Source organism: Pelophylax lessonae (assembly GCF_965119305.1).
Source record: "Pelophylax lessonae genome assembly, chromosome: 1".
Classification (NCBI taxonomy): Eukaryota; Metazoa; Chordata; class Amphibia; order Anura; family Ranidae; genus Pelophylax; species Pelophylax lessonae.
In genome coordinates, this window is record NC_138768.1 from 181,826,823 (window position 1) to 181,854,036 (window position 27,214).

Consider the following 27,214-nt stretch of genomic DNA (forward strand, 5'->3'; position numbering starts at 1 on the left):
TTTGCGCGATTTGTCGGGCGACAATCGCGGTCAAATTGCGTCGCGTTTGGGGTGATATTGAAAGTGACGGGAATCGCACCGGCGTTTTGGCCCAAGATCCGGGATGCCAAGATGTGAACGGAGCCTAAAATTGAACAAGTTAAAGTTAGAAGTGGATTGCAAAAATCTGGATCTACAACAGGGGCACAGACCGCAACAAAAGGCTGATGGGGGTTCTAACCTTCCCCTACACTACTGAAGCACAACACTATCTGTCTGTGTTGCAATTAGAAAGCTTCCCTGAATTCCTGTCTGGATAGAGTGGGAAAGCATTAGAAATCCTGTAGGGTCTTTTCTGCTTGCTGGGGTTGACCTTTTATCAAAGTTGAGAAAAACAAAAAAAATGCCTGGACATACACATCCCTTGAAAGTGTTTTATGATACACTAACACAAACCCTTTAACTGTTTCCCGCCCGCCGTATAGTGAAATGATGGACGGGCAGGAGCACACTCGTACTGGAAGGACCTCATATGACGTCCTCCCATTCTTGACGCGCATGCGCACAGCGCATCACCGATCACGGCAAAGAGCCTATGGCTCTTTAGCTGCGATTGGACACAGCTGATCACACGATAATCACAGTGTAAACAGGAAATGCTGGATATCGGCATTCCTCTCCTCACGTGCTGAGAGCCGGTAAGCGGCATTCCTCAGCGGAGACATCTGCACTGACAATCAGGGCACTGATGATCCATGCAGCCCCATCAGCAATGCCCATCTGCAAAGAAAAAAAGTTACTTATTTACAAAATTTTAGAACAAAAACTAAGAAAAACCTTATTTGCAAAATTTGTTTTTTTTTTGTTTTGTTTAGTAAAAAATAAAAACCCAGCGGAGATTGAATACCACCAAAAGAAAGCTTGATCAGTCTCCAAAAAAAAAAAAAAAAAAAAAAAAAAAAAGAAAAATTTTGTTTGGGTACAACGTTGCATGATCGCACAATTGTCATTCAAATTGCAACAGTGCTGAAAGCTGAAAATTGGCCTGGGCAGAAAGGGGGTAAAAGTGCCCAGTAGGCAAGTGGTTAAACACACATTGGGACAGTGATAAAGTATATAAAATATCACAGAGAGGTAATCCGTGTGAGGGAATTTCAACCATGAGAACAACTCATAAGATCGATGTGGAAACCGGGAACATGAATTGGCACATAACAGCTGATCAACCAATGCATAAATGAATAAATACAAAACACAGGGTGACAAGGTACTCAGTATGGCCACGTTGTTTATTGAGGTCCATTAAATACAGGACAATAATACATTTAAAAGCTTTTCCCATACTGATATTCATCTTTTTTAAGCTCTGGACACTTGATGCCTCTTAAATAAAAATGCTTACCTTCTCTATTGACAACAACAAAAATAGTACAACTACTGAAACACACGATCTTCATATCAAAAAACAGATTTCAAGGCAACAATATTAATAGCTCTCAGCAGCAGCGAGGCCTGAAACTCCGAGCTCCCCAGTGAATGGTCAGCCAGTGTTCCAGACCTCCTTGCCAGGGGAGGAGTATAGGCCATAGCTTTGTCCCATGTAACACAGAGGCTTATAGGGAACCACTTCACATATCCAGTTAGGTGCTCTTCTTCTCATCACCAAGCAAGTTCACAGTAGCCCGTTTAGCTTTAAAAATAGAAGAAAAAAAAACAATTAGCAACGGATTATTTGAAAATTTATTTTTACAAGTCAAATGCGGTGTTACTGTCAGGATCAGTGTCATTACGTGGGTCACCTGCTGGTGGCACTGTTGTTCCTGGAACTGAGGGGCGCAGTTCCAGGGCCCACCAGCAGGTGTCTCCCAGCAGCTAGACTGTTCTTTTAATTAAGCTGCACCTGAGGAGGACTGCTGAGGGAATATAAGCCCACCTTTCACTGAGGCTCAGTGCTTCAGTATTTTCTAGCCGTGTCCCTGTCAGAGCCTGATCCTGAAACCTGTATACTGATCCTGAAACCTGTATACTGATCCTGAGCCTGATCCTCAGTCCTGTTCCCTGCACCCTGCTTCCTGTACCTGGCTCCCTGCTTTCCTTGTCTCCTGTCCTGCTATTGTTTGCTCCATCCTTTTGTATATAGTTTGTTAGGTCACTATTGGGGTTTGCTGTTATAATTTATATTTTGTTTACTTGTTTATGGTCTACTGGTGTTAGTATTGGAGTATGGAGTATGTCATTTTGCTTAATAAACTTATTTACATCTTATCCATCTGGGTCCTGATTCCTTGGTGCAGCCAACTCTGCCTTACTGTCAGGATCAGTGTCATTACGTGGGTCACCTGCTGGTGGCACTGTTGTTCCGGGAACTAAGGGGCGCAGTTCCAGGGCAAACCAGAGGGTGTCTCCATGCAGCTGGACTGTTCTTTTACTTAAGCTGCACCTGAGGAGGACTGCTGAGGGAATATAAGCCCGCCCTTCACTGAGGCTCAGGGTTTCAGTATTCTGTCAGGGATATCACATGCAGGCATCCAGCAAATGTGATCAGATCAGTTGGCTGCACCAAGGAATCAGGACCCAGATGGATAAGATGTAAATAAGTTTATTAAGCAGAATGACATACTCCAATACCAACACCAGTAGACCATAAACAAGTAAACAAAATATAAAAATTCTAACAGCAAACCCCAATAGTGACCTAACAAACTATATACAAAAGGATGGAGCAAACAATAGCAGTACAGGAGACAAGGAAAGCAGGGAGCCAGGTACAGGAAGCAGGGTGCAGGGAACAGGACCAGGGAACAGTCCAGCTTCTGCGAGACACCCGCTGGTGGGCCCTGGAACTGCGCCCCTCAGTTCCAGGAACAACAGTGCCACCAGCAGGTGACCCACGTAATGACACTGATCCTGACAGTTACACTCTTATAAAAGGGATTGTAAAAGGCAGGTTTATGCATTTAGATAAAAAAAAAAAAAGTGGCAGCAGCCCCCCTCAGCACCCCCTAATACTTACCAGACATGTCTTTATCCAGCGATGTTGCAGGATTGTCTCGGCTGCCCGGGACTGCCTTCCCCATTGGCTAAGACAGCAGCTCAGCGTGATTGGCTCCCGCTGCTGTCAAAGTCAATCAGGAGAGAGAAGGGTCGCGGCTCTGTGTCTAAATAGACACAGGGAGCTGCGACTCGGCTTGGGTGCACTCAACAGGAGGGAGAGGTCAGGAGCACAGAAGAGGGATCCGAGAAGAGGAAGATCCGGGCCACTGTGCAAAACCTACTGCACAGAGCAGGCAAGTATAACATGTTTGCTATTTAAAAAAAAAAAAAAACACAAGACTTTACAATCACTTTAAAGAATGTTACCCCAACATTTCGAATTCCTGATGTATATGTTGTACTATGTACATGTGTTAAAAGTACCCAGTTTTTTTTTTTTTTATTGCTTCCTTTCTGTGAAATACCTGGAGAATCTGCCAGTCCCTCGGTTTTCCTCTTTCAAACTGACCACACTAGGCATGAGAGCACATCCATCCCAGCATGGTCAGCTTTCTGTGTATAACAAAGTTCTGCAGTTTACAGGTGAGTTGCTACAGCCACAAATCACAAGATGTGAATGCAAACAGTGGGGTGCACGCCCTGCCACAGCTTCCAAGAGTATACACAAACAATTAGAATTGTGTGGGAGTGCAGCCATCCGATTTTCCTTGACTTTAATCGAAATATGCAAAAGTCCCTAAAAACAACAACACAGCACAAACAGGCAGGGGGATGACAAAGTTGACTCGTTTACACGGAATCCGTGCCTTATCAAAAGCACATGGGAATGCAGTCACAGCACAATATATTTATACGTAAAATCACGAGTTGACAATCAGGTCAAGTGTTTTCAATCAGGTGATTGCAGACCCTGTTCCAAGTCTTATAGTATTAAAAAAAAACAAAAAAAAAAAAAAAAAAACTTTACAACGCATTGTAAAGGCATCTTGACTTTAAAAAAAGAAAAGAAAAAAAAGTTGGCAACCAAAGACTAAAGAACAGAAACAAAAAACAAGAGCTCTATAAAAGGTATAGCAATGTATCATTGTGAAATTCACAAGTAGTACGTGAATGTATCTAAAAGTATATGTCGATCAAGAAGCATCAAAAAGTATCAACATTTTTTGATACTTCAAGATATACTTTTAGATACATATATTTATGTGCTACGCGAATTCCACAATGATGCACTGCTAAACCTTATAGAGCTCTTGTTTTTGTTTGTTCCTTGGTTTCCAATTTATTTATTTGTATCCATCCATCGTGCTGGTGACTGCATTCCCACGTGGTTTTGATAAAGCATGGATTCCGTGTGAATTGAGTCAACCTTGTCATCTCCCAGCCTGTCTTTTCTGTGTTGGGTTGTTTTTTTGGACTTTTGCATACAGTATTTCAATAAAGCCGATTAGCACTGTCTAGGACTGTTTAGGAGCGAAGCCATCCGATTTCTTTGTTCATGGTTGGTTTTCTGGCTGTGCTGGGAACACAGCCTGCCTATCCTCCAATAGCTAAGATTTGTGCCGACAAGCCCCCCCTCTGCAGAGCCATTCACTGGGCAGATCAATGTATTGATGTTTCTCTACAATTAAATCTCTAAGCCCCTTATACAAGATGCTGGAAAAAAAGGATTATGTGATCACTTCTAAATAAAGTTAAAAAATATTATACACACATTACACACACACACACACACACATATATACACACGAAAGCCTACTTGGAGTTTGCAAACTCCAAGGGGGCTTTCATGTGTTAGATCCCCTCTACCATAAAGCTCAGATCTACCATAAAGCTCAGATCTACCATAAAGCTCAGATCGGCAGAGGGCTGCAGTGATGGTTGTCCTTCTGGAACTTTGGCCATCTCAACACAGGATCTCTGGAGCTCAGTCAGAGTGACCATCGGGTTCTTAGTCACCTCTCTTACTAAGGTCCTTCTACCCAGATTGCTCAGTTTGGCAAGGCGACCAGCTCTTGGAAGAGACCTGGTTGTGCCAAACTTCTTCCATATGAGAATCATGTCCCTTCCCGCCGCCTGTAAGAACAGCTGAAAAGCCACTATGATTTCTTAAGGTGTAGGGAATCGCCAGCTGCAAAAGAGCTGCAGGCATCAGTCAGATATCTCCACTCAGTCATATCCTTGGGCTTAAGGATACAAAACATGTAATTCAAATCTTGGAATCCTTATCTTGTACCCAATCAACGAGAATGGTTACAGCGGACGTAAGTTCGCTGTATACTATCATCAGTCACAAAGAGGCTTTAGCAGCGGTGAATTGGGCATTAGAAACTTCTGATTTACCAAGGAAGAATAAAAGGTTCTTATGTAGAAGTCTTACTTTCTGTCTATCCAGAAATTATTTCTGGTACAACAGACAGTATTATCTTCAGACGAGGGGGGTTGCCATGGGAGCCCGTTTTGCTCCCAGTGTGGCCAACTTATTTATGGCCCACTGGGAGTCGGAGGTGGTGTTCCGTGGCCGCCCCCCTGAATTATTGTGCTACCACAGGTATATCGATGACCTGATACTTATTTGGGATGGAGATACCAGTGGCCTTAATTCCTTCATGAACAAAATGAATGCCAACAATAAAAACATCTCTCTGACCTGGAATAGGAGTAGTGAGAAAATTGTCTTCTTGGATTTAGAGATCTCTATTGAGAATGACCATTTTAAGATGCAAAAACATTTCAAAGCAACTGATCGAAACGCGTATATTCCGCTCGACAGTTGCCATCATCATTCATGGCTCTGCAATATACCAAGAGGCCAGTTTGTCAGATTACGGCGTAACTGTACCACTGAAGGTGACTATTTGTCACAAGCAGAGGTGCTAGTAGAACGCTTTGCGCAAAAAGGTTAGGATAGGGACATATTGGCCAATGAGGTAGTCAGAGTAAAGGAGCTTGATAGAAATACACTGGTGGCTCCTAAACCCAGTGCTGACCATCTTCCTGAAATTAATCAATACAGACGTATATTTGATTATAATATACAACATAAGAAGTTAGAAAAAAATAGTCAAAAAGAACTGGTCCATTTCAAAGCAAGACAGAGTACTGGGTCCTACCCTCCCTGAGATACCCAAATTTGTTTATAGGAAGGCACCCTAAGGGACCATATAGCCCCTGGTGTGGTGGATCCTCCGATTCCTGTTGAAAACAGATCTTTTCTGTTTTTATCAGGATTTTATGCATGTGGTAGATGTGTGGCATGCAGGCACTCTAAAACCAATTGCAAAAAACGCAAAGATTTTACTGCGACTGCCACTAATAAATCATATACCATCCGAGGTCTCATAACATGTGCTAGTGTAGGAGTTGTATACATGTTGGAATGCGGCTGTGGCAAGCAGTATATAGGGCGGACTTCCAGACAACTACAAGTTAGGCTCCGAGAACACGTGGGTAATATCAAAAAGGGTTTAAAAACACACAGTGTGTCAAGACATTTTCGGAATGTCCACAACCGTGATCCACGTAGTCTTAAATTTTGGGGCATCGAACACGTTAAACCTCACTGGCGAGGAGGGAATTTTATACGCCAGTTAAGCCGACGTGAATCTTTTTGGATTCACGAAACTAAGGTGTCTGCCCCCAGAGGTCTTAATGTGGAGTTCGATCTAAACTGTTTAATTTCTGACCGTTAGTATTTGTATTTGCATTTTTATATATATTAATCCTATTTTATTTATTTTTTTCATTATTACCGATTTGTATGTGGTGTATTATTTGTGTTATATGAATGGCTGGTTTTGAGGTCCTGGCCCCTTTTTTCCCGCAGATTCTGGGTTGTGTTTCTAAAACTATTCAGTTGAGATCAGCCCATGAAATCCTATTTTATAAAAGTAATTAGCTTTTAAAATTTTTAAATATTATATCTGATTCAGCAGGTCTGATCAGTTATGTATATGCAATTAGCCATAATTTTAATATGTTTATATGTGCTCATAGAAGGTGATCACCGCCAGTTGATTCCTGTATATCTGCTTTGTAGCTTGCATTTAGAGTCCTGGCGTCTTTATTGTTTATTTGGCTGTCCCCGGGGCAACAGAGTATCCCTTCCTGCGTGAGGTGTTCTCTTCCTGCGTGAGGTGTTCTCTTCCTGCGTGAGGTGTTCTCTTCCTGCGTGAGGTGTTCTCTTCCTGCGTGAGGTGTTCTCTTCCTGCGTGAGGTGTTCTCTTCCTGCGTGAGGTGTTCTCTTGGTTGCACTTCCGGGTCTGATGGCTATGAGTAGCCCGTCCTTCTCCCTTACCAATAGCTGAGGAAGTCCCGCGCAGTGGGACGTAACGCGTGCGAAGGGGGAGGGGGCGGTGACGTCACCCGCCATCCATTGCGGTCGAGACCGCTGTTTGTAATACAATCTGCTCATCACATGCACTTGTATAGTGCTTTACAAGGTAATTTTTATGATTTTATGCTATGTTCAATAAAGTAATTTATTGCGGTAATGCACTATGTCCGGACCTTTGTTTTCCTATGGACCTGTGACCCGCTTTATGGACCTGTGATCTGTTACCTGTGAGCCTCATCTTCTGATGAAGAGGAATACTGATCTGATCTATATTGGTGATATCCTTGGAGAAAGTTTGTCTTACTAGCCCGTCTGGTGACACAGGGGCTAAGTGTGAGGTGAGAGGCTAATGAGACTGGGTGGAGGATTAACAGCACATTGAAGAGCACTGAGTGCCGGTTCACACTAGTGCGGCTGCGGCGATCGCATATAATATCGGAGCGCACTGCTCCTTCATTACATGCGATCGGATGTGCGGTGCGAATTCAGCCATACACTTTGTATGGCTAAATTGGCACTGCACCCGCAGTAAAGTCGCACATGACCCTTTTTTTGATCCGCATCAGGATCGGATCGCACAGTGGTTCACACTTGTGCGATCCGATCCTGTGCGAACTGTCAGATCTCACTGCAATATGCGATCAAACTGGGGGTGTCGTTAACATTACATTGACCCCCCTTAGCGTATCGCATATGGCAGTGTGAACTGCCAGGGGTGCGTTTGCAATGCGGGAACAGGCTGCGAATTTGCAGCCTTCCCGCATCGCATAAGTGTGAACCGAGCCTGAATGTTTATATCTTGTGCATGCTTCACCATAATTTTCACCTGTGGACTGCTCTCCTCGATATCATCTTCATAATCCATATTTGATAGCGCTGCACTTTTTGTTATATATTTGTTATTGGGACTTTTGGTTTATTGATCCTTTAGCGCATAGCAGCTTTCTATTATATTATTTTATACAGTTGCGCTGAATTTTTTATCTATTATCATATCCTTGGGCTGTAAGTAAAAAACACACACACACACACACACACCACGATTTGTTTTCTTCTACAGGAGATAAATTATGCTAAATTGGGGAACAAAATACAAAAAACAGAGGACCAATCAATGATGAAAAAATACACCTAAGGCCCCTTTTCACACGGGCGTTTCGTATGTCCGTATATCACCCCATCCGTTTGCAGGTGATATACGGACATAATGCAGGTCAATGGGATTGCGGGTGTCAGCGGATGACCATCTGCTGACATCCGATTTGCGTCCTTTCAGTTCTGTTCCGTTTTTTGGAACGGAACAGAACCCTATTTTTTCTTCCGTTTAAAAAACAGTAAGGACGCAAAATGGGATGTCAGCGGTGTCATCCACTGACATCCGCAATCCCATAGACATGCATTATGTCCGTATATCATCCGCAAACGGATGGGATGATATGTGGACATACGGACTGGATGACACAAATGTCATCCGTGTCCGTGGAAAAAAAAAAAAAAAAAAAGTGCCGGAGCAGATCGCAATACGGTCTGCTCCGTGTGAAAGAGGCCTAACAGTGTATGTGTCTGCACACAGATTTTAGTCTGCTAGCAATTTCAGCAGCAGACTTATGTCAATGAACTTAAATACTCTATTAAACAGAATAGGATTCCTCTGCAGTTTTTAAGGGTTTAAGGGTTTGATCATTTTATCCTAATGTAAAGCAAAGCTTCTCCCCACACAATATAAAGCTCTATAGGCACGTACACACAATCCATTATACAGTATAAGTCTCCTGTGGGGAGGGAGACTAAAGACATATATATCATCTAGATCAAGGGTCTAGAAACTATGGCCCTCCAGCTGTTCAGGAACTACAATTCCCATCATGCCTAGTCATGTCTGAATGTCAGTTTTACAATGCCTCATTGGGATGTGTAGTTTTGCAACAGCTGGAGGGCCGTAGTTGAAGGGCCCCTGATCTAGAGCTTTACACAAAAAATTATATTACCTTCCTTCCCAATTGTGTCTGCAGTCTCAGAAGCCTTGTCTTTAATGTCCTTCACTAGGCGATCCAGTTGAACCTCATGTTTGATGAAGAGTGGACGGATAATTTTTTTGTAAAGCAGGTCAGCACCGTTATGTGGGCTGGGAGACATGCACCACAGCAGGAATCCACACTGTGAACAGGAAAAAAAAAAAAAAAATCATTCATTGCAGTCACAAAAGCCACTTCACGATTTGTAGGAAAGTCAATCACTGGGTCTCTGTGGTTATGCAATTCAGGTAGATCATGGCTGGTGGGAGGGGCCAGCAGGGAGCTGTACATACCTTCCTGAAGTCATCATAGCATAATGATGATTAAACACCACTAAAAGGAAGCTCTATTTGTGTTAAAAAAAATGATATAAAATTGCGTTTAGGTAACCCTTCTTTGAGAAAGTGGATCGTAACGGGAGGTTTATGGCCCTGTTGTCAAAACATGATACACCTCACACTATTGTTTCTGAAATTAAAGCAGAGGTCAGGTCAGTTATCACCTCCTAAGCCGGATTTTACAAGATTTTAGCTATTATAGCAGTTTATACTCCTTCTCCTTGCCCTGTGATTATATTCCCACAGCCATGCAACCTTTAGGCCCCTTTAACACAGGCGGACCGTTCAGATCCGCCTGTCTTTTTTTTGGCAGATCTGAAAGGATGCCCCATGCATCTCTATGGGGCATCGGATGTCAGCGGGGACATGTCAGCTGACATCCATCCGTCAAATCTGGACTGATGGAAACCCTATTTTACATCCGTCCAGCGGATCGGATGAGAACGGACAGACGGTCTGTTCCCATCCGATTCCCCCATAGAGAACAGCGGGACCTGACAGCTCTGTCTCCACACACAGCAGAGAGACACAGCTGCCATCCGCTAGCTCAGCCCGCTGAGAAAAACAGAGTCCTCCGACGGACTCCCGTGTGAAAGGGGCCTTACTCAACTCTGTAGCCTAGGGCTGGCTTTCAGTCAAAAGAACGAGAATTTTTGGCACGCCCCATAACAGAAGAGGTTCCTTCTGTCATTAACTCCTTCCCAGGCAGCAAGACCCCTGGTCCAGATGGTCTACCGATAGAATTTTCCAAGCAACTTGGTAATATCTTGGCCTCAAGACTAGCTGCACTATTTACAACTTGCCTCTCTGACCCTCGATGAGTGAAGCCCATATTGTGTTTATTTAAAATCCCAAGGATCCAGCTCTATGTGCTTCATACAGGCCTACTGCCCGATTGAATTTGGATTTTAGGATCCTTACTAAAACTTCTTACGGGTAAACTTCACCAGATATTTCCCTCCATCATAGGCTTGGATCAAACGGGCTTCATAGCCCATCAAAAAAGCTTTTGATACTATACAATGGGTGTACCTTTGGGAAGTTCAGGCGTATGGTTTCCCTCTTGGTTTAAAAAAAAATAAAAAATGTTTTACGCACTGTTTACAAACACCCCATTGCCTCCATTACATTGGGTGGTTGTTTTTCTGGGTCCTTTTCATTTCAGAGGAGGAAGCAGGCAGGGTTGCCCCCTCTCTATCTCTCTCTGGCTCTTTCGTCACTGCTATGGAACCGATAGCTGAGGCCCTCGTGTCTCTCCTGAGATCAGGACTTTCTGGATTAGATGGCTGGAGAAGAGGGTGGCCCTGTATGCTGATGTTTGCTTCATTTTTTAAAACGACCCTGGCCTGTCTATACAAGGCACCCTTTGGGGTCTTAACACTATCTCAGAGGTTTCAGGCCTCCACGTGAACTGGACCAAGTCGCAAGTTTTCCCAATAGAGGAGGCAAGGGTTCGTGCCCCAGGGTCTGATGTTCTGCTGCAGTGGGTGGAAAGGTTAAAATATTTGAGTGTTCCAAATTCTCATTCTGCTACAGATTTTGTTGAGCTGACCTTTATGCCAATTCTTACTGATGTAAAGGCGAACCTCTAAGCATGGGAAAATTTGTCATCATTGTTATTCAGTCACATAAACCTTATTGTCATGAAAGATTTACCCAAATTCCCGTACCTGTTCAGAAATTCCCCCCAGTGGATACCCAAAAAGTTGTTTTGTCCAGCTCAGATGATATCTTCCTTTTTGTGGGCCCTCGTTCACCCAGTTACAAGGGGGGGGGGGGTTTCTCATTCACTTGTGGTCCTCTACATGTCAGACCTTGAGGGAATTCTAAGTTTGGATTGCTCAGCAAAACCAATGACAGTATTATATAATCACTTATGTAGGGTTAGTCTTACAGACTTGGCCTCCCTTTGGCGTAAATGGCTGGCTGACATACCCCACCTTGGAAGAGAGAATTGTTTGGATATTTGGGACTCTCCCTTTTAACAACTTTCAGGGACAGGCTCATCCAATTTAAGTGCATAGAGCCTACTTCAACCCCTGCAGGGTTCATAAAATGGACCCGTACACCCCTCAAAAGCTGTTGGAGACACTTCCACAAGTTGGGGGATTTTACTCACATATTTTGGACTTGCCCTGCTTTTACTCATTACTGGCAGTAGTTCACATCATTCATCTGGCCCCAGGAATTGCATTCTCCCCCTTCCAACGTGTCTGTTCAGTGGAAGTAGCCAAACCGACATTATTGGGGCTGCTATTTTATGCCAAGAAGGCCATCACCCTGCTTGGGAGAAGCAGAATCCTTTACGGATGATTCTACAGCTCAGTTGTCAGATGCTCCTACATAAAATGAGGAGGTTCGTGTTTAAAGTGTTACTAAACCCAAGACCTGCATTCACTATATCTGGTCCCCCACAGTACAAAGAACATGTAAATGCAATCATTTTAGTAAATACAAACTGCTAAATACCTTTTCTCATCAGCAGTATGTAGCAGTCTTGTGAGTTATATCAGTGCCTTATTAAAGCTTGTAAGAGGAGTTTTCAAAATGCACTGGCTGTCCTATCAGGATGCAGGACCCCTGACCCTCTGTCTGGACAGTGTTGATTGGCCCTGCGCTGAACACATGCAGTCACCCAAGAAAAAAAAATAAAAAAAACTCTTAGCAATACACACCAAACTGAGCATGTGCAGCCTGACTCCAGTAACTGTCTTATCCGGACACGTTATGGGGACAATGCAATAAGAGGAGGATCTGTGCATATGGGATCAAATGGCTTTTACACAATGAGATTACCCCCTTAGGTTGCACAGTGAGTAAAAAAAGCATGCTTTACTGCATATACAGACTGATTTTACTGTTGTGGGTTTAGTTACACGTTAATGCCGGCTGTATATGGGAGGGAAGTTTTTGAGGCTTGTCCTCTGCCTATTTTCTTTTTTTCTGTTCTTAGGGTAATCGGGTGAGACACACACACACACACAGGTTATGTCAGTATGCTTTCTATGGTTTTGTTTTTTGTAAGGGCACACTGTTCAGCGGATGCCCACAGTCAGCCTTGGTTTGGCCCCTGCGTGGGCTTATCTATGTACCACCTTTTGAAAAATTCAATAAACCAAATTAAAATAAATAGCCTTTGGGTACAGCGTTGTATGACTGCGCAATTACCAGTTAAAGTAGAGCAGTGCTGAATAGCAAATAATGGCCTGGTCATGAAGGGGGTAAAATCTTCCAGAGCTCAAGTGGGTAGAGACCTAAGCTCTGAATCAAGCAGCAAACTGGCTTTTGGGAAGAGTTATGCAAAAAAACACTTGATGCTTGGATGTCAGTCTGAAGGCGTAAGCATTACTAGGCAGGATGTCCTCCAGCCAGAAAACAAGCCAGGCTGTATCCGACTTGCTGCAGTTTCAAACACACACTAAGAAGCTCACAGTGTGCGGTGAAATAATCAATGTCAGTACAGAGGAGCATTCTCTACAATTCTGCAAGACTGTAAGCTCCAACAAGCAGGGCCCTCTAGTTCCTCCTGTATTGAATTGTATTGTAACTGTATTGTCTTCCCTCATATTGTAAAGCGCTGCGCAAACTGTTGGCGCTATATAAATCCTGTATAATAATAATAATAATAATAAAAAGACTGAAGGTAATGCTGGAATTCAGCCATAAGGGGACCAGGTTAGATCTGAAAAAGCTATTTTGGCCCTACTTCTACTATGGTTCACAGGAATGCAGTTATCTCTGCACTCTTGTGATACATTTTTGACCGACAGTGGGCTAAAGTCCGCTGATATCAATCAGAGCCTGGACAAAGCTGGCTCAGCCTCTCAGCAATCCGATGGGAGACTCAGCCAGCCGCTCCCACCCCCTCCACAGCCTGGCGCTCCAGTGAGCGCTGGAGGGGCAGAGCAGAGAGCCACTGACTGACAGTCACCACTCTCTGCTCAGAGCAGAGGGGAGAACTGAGCACTCAGCAGTGTTTTATTGCAAAGTTCTCAGTGTAGAGACCTAGGGGGGAGTATACGTTTTTTTTTTTTTTTGGGGGGGAACCCGAGCTCCTCTTTAAAAAAAGAGAAAAAAAATCCACACTGCATTCATATTTATGGTGACAACCTCCAAGGTTCAATTTAGAGAGAGGACAGCCAGATAATTAAGAAATGACAGTACTTGGCAAGGATGGAAACTACTCATGACCTTTGGAGGATAACATTGGAGAAGGTGTCAGTGATGGATAATCCGGTGGGTACCTAATCCACAGGAGGGAAGGTGGATCAGATTAGGGTTCGTATTTTATTTACAGGTTTGCTTTAAAGACCTTTAGAGGGCTAATACAAGTCTTTCTACGTTACTGAACTTCTGTCTCTTCTTAGGACAGCCTTTCCTTCAAACTTTCCACCCTTTTTACTTCCATCTTTCACACACTGCCTAATCCCTTGTACCACACACCTCCTGGGGCCCAATTATGTTCAACTACAACCACAGAGGTAAAAGGAGGAGACTTTTTTGTCACATAAATATTCAACACATCGTGTTAGACTTTTTTTTTTTTTTTTTTAGAAAAAAAATTGTGCCAAGATGGATTTGCATAAATATATAGTTGCTTTACCAGTCACACCCTGGACTGGCATACAAATATACATATTTACCAAGGGTTGTGGGAGTGAGCACATGTTTATGAAGGTCTCAAAAAACACACTGTCTCTGTGTCACGCCCAGCAGATTAACCTTTTAAAATTAAAACAAGCTGTACATACAACCAAAATGTAAAAACTCCCTTCATCTAAAGATTAGAATTTCTTAGTCTGCAAGGAGTCATCAGCTGAAGAAGACCTGACTGAAAGCAAACCACCGATAGTAAATCATGCAAGTTCATGGAAAGAACATATGAAGAGTACTAATTTCTTATAAGTAGTACAGGCTAAACCAGAGCATCCCTCCTGCACATGTGTTCATCAGCAGGTAGATAGAACTTCTGTTCACCTCTACGAAATAAAGAGAGACCAATATATAAACCCAGATTCAGGTTGGTGGGCACACACTGTATACATCTGCCAATTACCAGATCCAAGAGCTAAAGACCGAGTGAGGGGATTAGACCTAACTAGAACAATGAACACAGAGGAGTAAAACACTGTAGAAGTATAATAATGATTGCCTTCAGTGAGTGGTTAGAATTTCAATGCCAACTATACTATGGATTAACTTACCTTGATCATGTAGTAAAAGGGAAACCAGGACAGGAAGATATCAGAGAAGAATTCTATAATGCTGAACACCCCATACACCACCCAATAGGTCAACCACTGTGTGTCGTCATCTTTATTTGGACTCTCGATGGCTTTAATTCTAAAAAGAGAGAAAAAAAAAAAAAAAAAAAAAAACACAAAAAAATTAGTTTTCTGGTAGTATTTTACACCAATAGCTCCTGCATTGCTAGTTATTACTGCAACAATCTCAGGCACAGATTGCACAGATTGCTTATCTTTACTTTATTGCCCGACGTGCTACTGTACTGTTCTGTACAGGCACATGCAGCAATGTCAGGGATGAATGCCAATTTCCTTTTTTTTTTTTTAAAGCAGGATGCCATAACAGTAAGATAATTATGGAACATTAGGAAATTTACATTTTACCACATGCAGAACTGTTCATATTTTGGGCCCCTTTACTCTGGGAGGGCCTTCCATTCCAATCAGCAGGGAATCTGTCCTCTGATCCCCTGCTTATCGGAGCACAGCAAGGCAGATGACAGGTCCGTGTCCACTCACTTTCTGAAGACCAGACATGGGCAGACCCCACTCTGCTCTATGGGCAGCTAGGAGAAAATAGATTCCGCTGTCCGTTTACACCCAGCTGCCTTGATCCGGTCCACCCAAACTGAAAATAATTCAGTTCTCATCCATATTTTTATTTTTTAGTAGGTCTGATCAAATCCAGGAGGTAGGCAGGTGTAAACAGACACAATTCTGTTTACATACGCCAGTCCATAGGAATGCATAGACCTTCCAATCGGGTCTGCCGAAAAAAAAAAAAAAACACAACACTTGACAAGGGAACCTGATTGGATCGTTTACAGGGGGCTTTTAGCTTTTGGAATGTACTATAAAGCAACCAAGATCTGTAGACCTTGAGGTGGCACAACAAAAAACAGTGCTATGTGAAAAAAAAAAAAAAAAAACTGAACTATGGTTTAGCTCATACCTTTCACAAGGAAATAAATAAATATTCAGTGCTGAAAGCCAATATGGCTGTGAATGGTAGATTATACAACTCCAGCATTGGTAAAAACCGGACATAAAACATTTTTTTTTTTTAAACGCATGTAAAATAGTTCAGTTTGATGGGGGATAAGGTTATACATGTATTTAAAAAAAAAAAACACACAACAACGTTTCTGTATAGTTTGTAATTCTATCTGCATTTTGTCATTACATAGAAGGGCTCCAATATGCAATGATTTTAATTCCACTCACAATGCAAGTCAAGGAATTTAACAAAGCACCATATCACACTTCTCGGGTGTTATGTCCCTTTAAAAATGGTCTGTGCCAGATTCAAAAATCCCTTCTGCTCATTTAAGTAACTTTACCAACTTGTGCAGCAGATTCAGGGTAGTTCCCAATAGCACCTACTTTTACTAAGTGGCGATATTAATCCATCAAATTTAAAAATAAATGACCTCCAGTTCATAGATATCAAAACTGGAGGTAATGAAGATCTACTCTAAGTTGGCATACAGAGACAGGCAGAGTGCCTGTCCCTGTATGCAGCGTAGCAGAGTGGCATATTTGCAGTCGCTACCCCCTTCCTTCCTGAGAACCAGTGACACTGCAGTGAGTGGAGCCTGATGGGGAGGCTGAGCCATTAGTTCTCACATCAGGTCCACTCTCTCCTGGACAGCAAGCAGTGAGCAGTTTTCATAGCCAATAGCAAGGCTGTCTATTGGATAAGGATCCACACACTGCTTGCTGTCAAATCACAAGGGAAGCAGACCTGATGGGGGAACTCGGTCTGTGAATAGATTAGACTTTCTTTGCTGTCTGAAGCGCGATCGATATACAGATCACGCTTCAGGCAGCAACAGACAGACAGTGAGCCATTGCCTCCTCACCGCCTGTTTTAACCCTCTAATTACCAGAAAACCATGCTGTAACTGCACGCATTGTGCATGGTAGTGGGGCAGATACAGCGCAGTCTCATTCACTTAAATGGGTCATGCTTGGTACCACCCACCGAGCATTCCTGCCATGGCCACGAACGAAAGCTACAGCCGTGGCATGTGTACGCCCCAGCCACTGCTTCATCAGCAACAGGGGAGTGGTTTACGGGCGGTAAAAACATACCTAACCCCCAGAGTTTTACCACCGCACAACCACAAGTGTAAACAAGCCCTAAAGCTGCTGCTTTATGTGAATAAAGTGATACAATAAGGCATTTACAAACATATCCTTAAAAATTTTACTGAGCTGTGTAATTTCTTCATTGGCCTAGAGTTCACCTTTAACACATAAAATGTATTTAAGTGCAAACACTGAACGTACCTGGATTTGACCTAGTAACAGACTCTTAAGCTGGCCATACATTATATAATTTTTTAGTTCAATTTCCTTTAGATTTACCTTCAACTATGTAGTGCAAGGGCCTGCCTGATTGTATACAAATTGAAAGTGTTTAGGTTTGACCTCATATTATATGGTTTAGTCAATCTAAAAAGGAAAACTGTACAATGCATGGCCAACCTTAACTTTTTCCCATCCGCGCTACAGCCTATATACGGCTGCAGCGCGGACTTGAATTTTCGGGAGGCCGTTTTTAAACGGCCTCCCAGAAAGACTCTCCCCGCGCGCTCCCACGAGCGCGCATCGGGGAGAATCTGTGTCGGCCGTGTCCCTTGGACACAGCCGATCACAGATCGTGGTGAATGGCCAATCACAGCGGCCATTCACCACGTGATCGGACCGTCCAATGAGAGATGATCTCATATGTAAATATATGAGATCATCTCTCATCGCCGGCGCTCCTTCCTCACACGGAGCCTGCAATGTGAGGAAGGAGGGGGAGCCTCACAGCGCCGGGGACACACAGGAATGTAATCAGGGCACTGATCACCAGTGCCCTGATTACTAAAGGTAAAAAGCATACATACATTGCCCCCCATCAGTGCCCACAGTGCCCCCCATCAATGTCCACAATCAGTGCCCATAGTGCTGTCAGTCAGTGCCCATCAGTGCCTGCTCATCTAGGCACTGATTTGCACTGACTGGCAGCACTATGGGCACTGCCCATCAATGCTCATCAGTGCCGCCCATCAGTGCTCATCAGTGCCACCCGTCAGTGTCCATCAGTGCCGCCTATCAGTGCCCATCAGTGCTCATCAGTGCGGCATATTAGTACCTCCTCATCAGTGCCCATAAGTGCCACCTCATCAGTGCCCATCAGTGCCACCTCATCAGCGCCCATCAGTGCCGCCTCATCAGCGCCCATCAGTGCCGCCTCATCAGCGCCCATCAGTGCCGCCTCATCAGCGCCCATCAGTGAAGGAGAAAAATTTTCAAAATTTACTCGCAGAAAATAAGAAAAAAAACTTTTTTTTTCTTCAAAATTTTCTGTCTTTTTTCTTTTTTTTTGTAAAAAATAAAAAACCCAGAGGTGATTACATACCACCAAAAGAAAGCTCCATTTGTGTGAAAATGATAAAAATTTCATATGGGTACAGTGTAGCATGACCGCGCAATTGTCATTCAAAGTGTGAGAGTGCTGAAAGCTAAAAATTGGTCTGGATGGGAAGGGGGTTTAAGTGCACAGAAGGCAAGTGGTTAAAGGTCTTGTACAGCAGGTCTGGAGTAGCATAGTAAGAAGCATTACAAGGAGCAAATCAGTTCATGTGCTGACAAGAGGCATGTTAATAGGAAGATATACCAGAGTGATGGAGAGATGAGCTTATCAGTTTGCTGCTTCTCCCTCCACTGTCCAATCACAGGCTGGGGAGGATCCAGGATAACCTAGGCTTGAGAAGTGGGTGAATGATGCTGGCCATGAGACTCAGGACATTTAATGGCAGAGAAAAGTACTGCAGGGGAAGTCTCAGCAAAAGCTGGTTTTATCATTATATCTTAATTGGCGCTTCATTCTTAAGCTCCTCCCACTGCATTATTTTTAGAACATAGGGTACAACAGATGTTTACAGGCCCCAGGGTCTTGTGCACTTGCCAGCACATGGGTGATTTTCCACGTACATGCTATCTGCCAGGGCTTTAGTACTTACACTCTCTTCATGTGGCAGATTCAGACCACTAACATTTTACTAAAGTCAATTATTAGGACAAGGAAAAAAAAAAAAAAAAAAAAACATTTTCCTAAAGCGCTAGCAGCACAAGGTAGCGTGTAACACACATTCTGAAGATGCTCATGCATAAAATGTTGAAATAGTTAAATATAGAAAAGTGTCATTTGTGTTTAAATTAACTCTACTCTCCACCACCAAGAAAAAAAATACAAAAGACGACGGAGTCACCAAGTTTTTAATTTCTACCGTTTGCGCCTCTTCCAATCTTTCACCAGTTACGAACCACTAGTTGCCAGAATACACCATATGGCTGTCCATGCCCTGTACCTCATGAACTGGCCAAATGTCACTCAGGGAGCTGCCTTGTCAGTCATCTCCTGTCTAATGCTACTCAACAGAAAAAAAGCGAAGGAGCTGGGCCGGAAAAAAAAAAAAAACAGCTGCGTCTAAATCAGATAAAACTTTTGTTTGGGAATTTAGTCAACTGGTGGGACTGGCTTTCAAAATACAACAGGCACAGCAGGATATTCCTCTATTTGCACTGTATATATGTGTGGATGAAGGAATCTGTTCGTTTTTGTCCATTCTAGCTTCAGGCTGAAGAAAAAAAAAAAAAAAAATTCCATCAGTGTATGGCCAAGCTTTAGTCTATCTGCACAGGCGCCAAAACATACTGCAAACCTAAAGCCGCCGTCTTACATTTTTAATTTGTCCCTGCAGGCTATTGAGTACCGGATATTTAAAACAGTGCCTGCATTATTAAACAAACCTATTGTGCGTGTACTTGCAGTGTGAGGTGCCCTTGAAGGAGTAGAAATCTCAATTACACAAAAATGAAAAAAAAAATGCACATAAGCACATTCTGATCCAAGTCGTAAGTGGCCTGCGGGGGATTAAATATTAGTATTGTCCTCAAAACAAAAAAAAGAGTTCTTAGTGCCACATTAACAGGGTGCACCATAGTACTATGCAGTATGGGAAAATTGCTCAGAAAACCACCTGGCAATAATGACATGCAAACAACCTTGACAATATGTGGGCATTGGTGACAACACACAGGCGACAATTTAATAATGGCAGTGTATGCAGGGACAACAGAAGATGGGTCTTCCCCTTTCCACCCACCATCTCCCACTCAACTAATAAAAACATACCTCATGGTTTATTAATTGACATGAGAGAGAGAAAAAAAAACGAAAAAAAAAAAAAAAAAAAAAAACGCCACCACAACTAACATCAAGGATATGTACGATAATGCCCATTAGTGCCCTAAATATATTTAGAGATCTGCCCATATAAGTTAACATAGGTTACCATGAAAAATACTAAGAATAATTTACAGGTGTACCTTATGGATTGGGCAGAATTAACCATAATTAAGTAGAAGATAAAAAAAAAAAAAAAAAAAAAAAAAAAGAAGAAGAAGAAGAGCGTCCAATAATACATAAGGAAAAATGAAATTTTATTGTCACATGAGAGAGTTAAGATAAATAGGTTGCAAAATCAGGTTTTTCCATTAAAGATATCCAGGGGAGCCATACATCTCGAAAATGAGAGTATCGGTCACGCAGCTGCGCCGATAACTCTTCCATTCCCATTCGCTTGTTTAATTCAGTTATCCATTCTATTATTGAGGGAGTGTGTTGAGATTTCCAATGTTTCGGAATGATCGCCCTGGCAGCGACTAAAAAGAAACGGAAAATCCCCTTCTTAACTTTTGAGGCGGGTTCTGGGAACATAAATAGGCAAAGCCACTGTATGCATTTTAAAAAAAAAAAAAAAGCTTCCCCAAAATGGGCGCAAGGCAGGGCAACTCCACCACATATGTTGCATTGCTCCTACGCGAGATAGGCATCGCCAACATTGGTCTGTTGTATTTGGAAATTTTTTTTTATGTAATATCCAAGGACAGCAATGCCATCTCATGATGTCTTTGTAATTTCCTTCCTGTATTTTACTCACAACAGAAGATTTATGGGTCCAGGTACAGGATTTACGAACGTCTTCCTCTGTAAAAGTGACTCCTAACTCCCTTCCCCATTCCACAAAGTAAAAAGAGGTTATCAGAAAAAAATCTCTGTTAGAAAAGTCATATGAATTCATTTTTAAATGCTTATATTTAAAAGAAAAAAGCTGAAAAAATTCTTTATTCACATCTTGCTGGCTGCTAATACGGCCTGTCAGCAACCTCCCTGCATTAAGTCCAATTTGTGGCAGTTCCCATTGGGGAGCAGAAGCGCCTTTTTTTGTTTTTTCTTAAATGAACAAAGCTGCAACCTTTTGCCTTTCCTGGGCCACATTGGAAGAAGAGAATTGGTCTTGGACGGAACAATACACTAAAATGAAGGATAACTGATGAGCAGTTTCTAGTGGGTAGTTGTGGCCGTTCACTATAATGAAAGGTCACCAGCAGCTGCACCTATTCTCAGCTCTCTACACAGCCAGTGTTTACCTGATGTGATCGATGCTGGCCACAGCATAATTGCTGGCTGTGTAGAGAGCCGTGAATAGGTGCGGCTGCTGGCAAACGGTCATGATAGTGAACAGGGCTGCAGGCGCACCTACCCACCCAGAGCCCAGTACAATTCACACCGACCCCAATCACCAGTGTGAATGTAGGCTATGTATTATGCATGTGCTGTGTGGGGAGGTGGGGGAAGTTGTGGGTGGAGGGCTTTTGGGGGGGGGGGGGTGGCTCGCAGCCCTCCCTATCAAAACCCTTGCGCCCCACGAGACCTGGCCATGAAGTATATACTTATCTGGCGCCCCTTCATTCCCTGCTGCCTGTGCTATTGCAAACATGGCAACCCCGGCATCCCTCTAGGCATACATTTGCCTGGCTTGTCAGTGTACGCTGCAGCGGCTGCTATGTTAGCATGGCATTCCTGGCGTCTCTACAGACCTGCATGGGCTGGGGTTGTCGGCCGCTTGCCATGGCTGCTGTGTTTGGACGGCGTCCCTCATGACGGGCCCAGTGCGCATGCTAAGCTCTCCGGGGGGGCAGATTGGGCACCCCTGCCTTGAACCGATCTGAACAGATGCTATCGGTATATATCCAGTATTTTTAGGTCAGTTTTTAGGCAAGAACTTTTTTTTTTTTTTTTTTTTATGCTTTTGCCACCAAACTGCTGTAAACCGAATGAACCGATGAGACCCGTGTGAAAGGCCCTAAGGGACTTTTCTACAATTGTAATTGGGTTTCCATCAAATGATGATCTTCAAGTGCCACCGTCACTCAGATTCTTCCTCCCCTCTGATATCAACAAACACACCATAGTCTTTCATGGCTACAGCAAAGTCCGAGTACGAGTATATTAACAGCCAACACTTCATTTATGCACAGAAAGACATTGGATGTCACTCAATTATTTGAAGATATAAAAATGGATTTTTGTAAAATCTTACCGTAAAATCCTTTTCTCTTAAGCTCATTGACAGACGTAGTCCTCCTTGATTAATATCAACTCGGGTTATACTGCCCTCTACAGGAGTAGGATTAGACAGGAAAGAAAACGTTCTGGCCACACCCTAGGGGCAGTCCCAGAGGGTATATCCTCTCACTTCCTGCTACAGCAAATCAGTTATGTCACAAAGCAGTGTTTAGAGAATTTAACCCAACCCAACTCAAAAACAGAGGGGCGGGTACTACGTCTGTCAATGAGCTTAAGAGAAAAGGATTTTACGGTAAGATTTTACAAAAATCAATTTTTCTCTGTCGCTCATTGACAGACGTAGTCCTCCTTAATTAATATCAACTCGGGACGTCCCAAAGCAGTGCCACAAATGAGGGGTGGGAAAATGGAAATCAAAATCCAATCTAGAAGGCCCAACCGGTGCCAACTAGAAGTTTTAAAGGCTCATCAATCACACGATGAGACTCAACTGAAATTCCAAAGGAAAAAAACCCTCGAGGTAGACCACCGGTCTCCTCAAATTGCGGCCTGCAAAACCTTGCGGCCAAATGAGGCATCCGCCGATGCCATCACATCATGCTTGAAGATCTCACAGGAACACTGGAGAAAAAAAGCTGTCTAAAAAAGTATTTCTAAAAAAAAATTCTGCCAGGACCGAAGATCCTAGCAAGGAATCTAGGTCCTTACTCCTAACTAAACATAAAAAACTGATTTGCTGTAGCAGGAAGTGAGAGGATATACCCTCTGGGACTGCCCCTAGGGTGTGGCCAGAACGTTTTCTTTCCTGTCTAGTCCTACTCCTGTAGAGGGCATTATAACCCGAGTTGATATTAATCAAGGAGGACTACATCTGTCAATGAGCGACAGAGAAATGATTGTTATTTACCATTACCAACTATTCTTTTCAACATTGAAAGCCAATAAGAGCTGGAAAATAATGATCGGCAAGCACATACATTATAGCCTAATGATAACCAAGTAAACATTAAGAAGAACAAATAGAATTCTGTAGATGAGTACTGATTAGCAACACAATCAAATATACATTAAAAAGACTAAAGTATATTATTGCTGCAATTTGCCATAATATCTCCGTAATGGAAATCCAAAACACACAGCACGTTTATGTCATGATCTGACAATTGGCCTTACCCTGCTATGACAAGATATAGGACTTTTTTTATGGTTTGATTGATAGACATTGTTTAGACACAGCAATCCTTAAAGAATTCATATTTTTGCATGGTTTACAGATTAGTATTGACTGGTTGAAAAACGGGTTTAGCACACGCAGAAATAAAAATAGTCTGGACCCAACCCAGTTTAAATACAATTACTCAAACACAATATATAGTCAGTTTGAAAAGGTTTTGACAGCTTTATCAGATACTAAATCAACATGCAGAAGTCATATTCAACAGAAAAAAAAAATAAAAAATACGTATATACACAAATTAGACTAAACCACTTTAGGGCATGGATAAAAACTGTGCAATTTTTCCTGCAAATAAAATGGGAATTCAATCGATTTAAAAACAGAGCATTGTGTATCATCCAGTATACAACTCAAGCTGTCCTACAAAGGTATACTGCATTAAACAGTTTGAGTTATAAACATTCAGATCTTTAAAAGCAGACCTATCGCCCAGAACTGAAAAACCACCATGCATACCAAAACTTGAGAAAAGCTGAACTACAATGCTAAACCCACAAAGTAGGTTCTGGTCTGTTCAGCCAGTCTGGGCAACCAGTATAATGCATATATGGGAGCTGTTTTACTAAAGGGAGGGGGGGGGGGGTCACATTTGCACCATGTACACCCTAGATACAAGTGTAACATGGTACATAAAGTTAAGGGTAGCCTTTTACAGACAGTGCACTAGGTTGCTGACCTCTGCAGAATTTTCAGTGAAAGTAAAGACTCTGCTGCTGTCAATACCCACAATGCAGAGTTGTATCCGTCTTACATGATCCAGAAACTAAATAGAACAAGACTGGCTCTTTCCTAGCATCTGGCCTTTTTTCAGTGCAACCTGAATCCTTAAAGGGGTTCAAAGTCATAAGGTTTTTTATACTAATGCAATCTATACCTTCTGTGTGCAGCAGCCCCACTCAGCCCCCCCCCCCCATGCTTACCTCAGCCCTCTCTCGATCCAGCGACGTCCACATCTCAGCCAATGAGGAGGGGAGTCCCGTATGGCTAAGACAGTCAGTTAGCCAATGAGGAGAGAGAGAGGGGGCGGGACCGAACCACAGCTCCGTCGCTGAATGGATACACAGAGCTGTGCCTCGGCTCGGGTGACCCCCATAGCACGCTGCTTGCTTTGGGGGCACTCAAAGAGGGGCCAAGAGAGCAGAAGAGGGACCTGAGAAGAGGAGAATCTGGGCTGCTCTGGTAAGAATAACATTTTTGTTATTTTTATTGAAAAAAAAAAAAAAAAGAGAGACTTTACAATCACTTTAAGGCTCCATTCACACGACTAGTGAAATTTCAGATGCGACTTGAGTGGCTTAGAATTGCATGACAATGGAAACCACATTGTTTTCAATGGTGCCCGTTAACATCAATGCAACTCTGTACAGTGCGATTTTGGAAAAGGTTCCTGTACTACTTTGGTGTGATTCCAATAAGATATTGGCCCTATAGAATATACAAACCTTATGAAAAATGTAAATTCCAAGTTGAAAGAAAAAAATAAAATAAATAAAAATTGCATTTAAAGTCAGATCAAAATCATATTGCAGCAGTGTGAATCTAGCCTTAGGCCTCATGCACACAGGGCGTTAGAAAAAAACAGCTGCAAAGCCACTACCAACAACAGGAAAAAGCAGCAGTAAAAACTTGCTTTTAGTTGCTTTTGCCATTGGTGTTAATGCGCGTTTTGCCGCATTATCAGCATTTTTCTGCCTCTATTCAAAATCAATGGTTGCCTACGAGAGCCAACTTTGATACGACTTTCAGCCCATAGATTTGAATAGAAGTCGCATCCAAGTCGAATCATGATGTTCTGAGGATCTTGAAGGGGAACTCCACACCAAAATGGGAAAAAAAGTTCCATACTAGCCATTTGGAGTCTGGTATGGATCTTGAAAGGGAACCCCATGCCAAAATAAAGGAAAAAAAAAAAAAAAAAAACACACAGCGTTGAATCTCCCCCAAAAGGTCTTACTAGACCCTTATCCGAGCATGCAGCCCGGCATGTCAGGAAAGGGGAGGGGGAGGGGGAAGAGCGAGGAAAACCCCCCCCCTCCCTCCTGGACCATGCCAGGCCACACGCCCTCAACATAGGGGGGGTGGATGCTTTGGGGTAGAGGGGGCTCCGCACCCCCCATCCCAAAGTACCTGGCCCCCCATGTTGATGGGGACAAGGGCCTCTTCCTGACAACCCTAGGCAGTGGTTGTGGGGGTCTGGGCAGGGGGCTTATCAGTAACTGATTCACCCAAAAAAGGCAGTGTAGTGTAAATAATGACAAGAGATGGTTTTAAAAAGTGCTTTATTAAAAATCTTCCTCAAATCTTCTCACTCAGGTCTTCGGTTCCGCCAACCTGGTCCTCCTCCAACGCGGTCTCCCGTGATAATGCCAGCTCCACTCTTTTCGGCTTCTTATATAGCCATGGGGCGTAGCCCCCCGGTGATTTCACTTGGAAAATCCGCCCCTTGTGTTGTCACGCGTCATCAGGTGACACAAGGGCAGGGTCTCCAGGCGACATCGGGTGGCCACGCCCCATGGCTATACAAGAAGCCACAAAGAGCGGAGCTGGCATAATCAAGAGAGGCAGCAGAGGACTGGGTTGCCAGCAGAGAAGACAGAGGCAAAGAAGACCAGGGGGGAGAGGACCGGGGGGAGATTTTTTAATATAGGACTTCTCAAAACCGTCTCGTCATTTACACTACACTGCCTTTTTTGGGGTGAATGGACAACCCATATTCATTCACATGGGGGGGGGATCTAGGGGGCCCCTTGTTACAGGGTATTCCGATAAGCCCCCTGCCCGCAGACCCCCACAACCACGTCCAGGGTTGTCGGAAGAGACCCATGTTTAGGTAGTGTGGCCTTGTGTGATCCAGGAGGAAGGGGGGGGGGGCACTCGCTCACTCGTCCCCTCCCCTTTCCTGACATTCCAGGCTGAACGCTCGGATATGGGTCTGGTATGGATTTGGGGGGGGGGGGGGGGTTTCATTTTGTCATGTTGTTCCCCTCTCAAGATCCATACCAGAATCAAATGGCATGGAACTTAGCGGGGGCGGGGGGCCCACTCAATTTTTTCCCCATTTTGGCATGGAGCTCCCCTTCAAGATTCTCAGAGCACAAGTTGCACCACAAGTCGGATCAGACTTGGATGCGACATCCATTCAAATCAATTGGCTCTCATAGGCCAAAAAAAAAAAGCCTGACACGGCTTAACGCCGCATACAGCGTTAAGCCGTGTTTAGCAACCTTGAGCAGCGTCAGATGTTTATAAAAGCTGTAATGCCGGTCCTCAGAACGAGCTGGCCCAGGGGTTTCTTTTTTTTTTTTTGCAGCTTAAAAATCGCCCATGCCACTCACAGCTTCAAAAACGTCTGTGTGTGCATGAGGCCATAAAACAACATGGAGGGGTGTTTTTAAGCTGCAAAAAAAAAGTGACGCACCTAAAAGCAGCTGTAAAAATGCCCTGTGTGCATGAGGCCTTATACTGAGGATAGGACAAATGCCTCTTTTGGATATCTAAACTGTAAACACTTTAAGAAAACATCTTTTGACTGCATTAAAAAAAAAAAAAATCTGTTCAAAGTTGGATCACAGCAGTGCAAGTTTGGCCTAAATGGTTTTGAAACCCTAAGAAATAACTTTTCTTGTCTGATCCCTTTTGGTCT

General features: G+C 43.3%; 1 protein-coding gene across 2 annotated transcripts in view; it reads right to left on the minus strand.

Annotated features, from left to right (window-relative positions):
• Window positions 1–1,250: 1,250 nt before the first annotated feature.
• REEP5 (receptor accessory protein 5) overlaps window positions 1,251–27,214 on the minus strand; it is a 67,025-nt gene continuing 41,061 nt past the window's right edge. For both annotated transcript variants that reach the window (XM_082244207.1, XM_082244208.1), the window contains exons 3-5: window positions 14,864–15,002; window positions 9,295–9,463; window positions 1,251–1,669 (exon numbers count right to left, since the gene is read on the minus strand). In XM_082244207.1, the coding sequence (XP_082100333.1) occupies window positions 1,620–1,669; window positions 9,295–9,463; window positions 14,864–15,002 (358 nt within the window). In that variant the 3' untranslated portion in view covers window positions 1,251–1,619. The remainder of the gene's footprint in view (window positions 1,670–9,294; window positions 9,464–14,863; window positions 15,003–27,214) is intronic.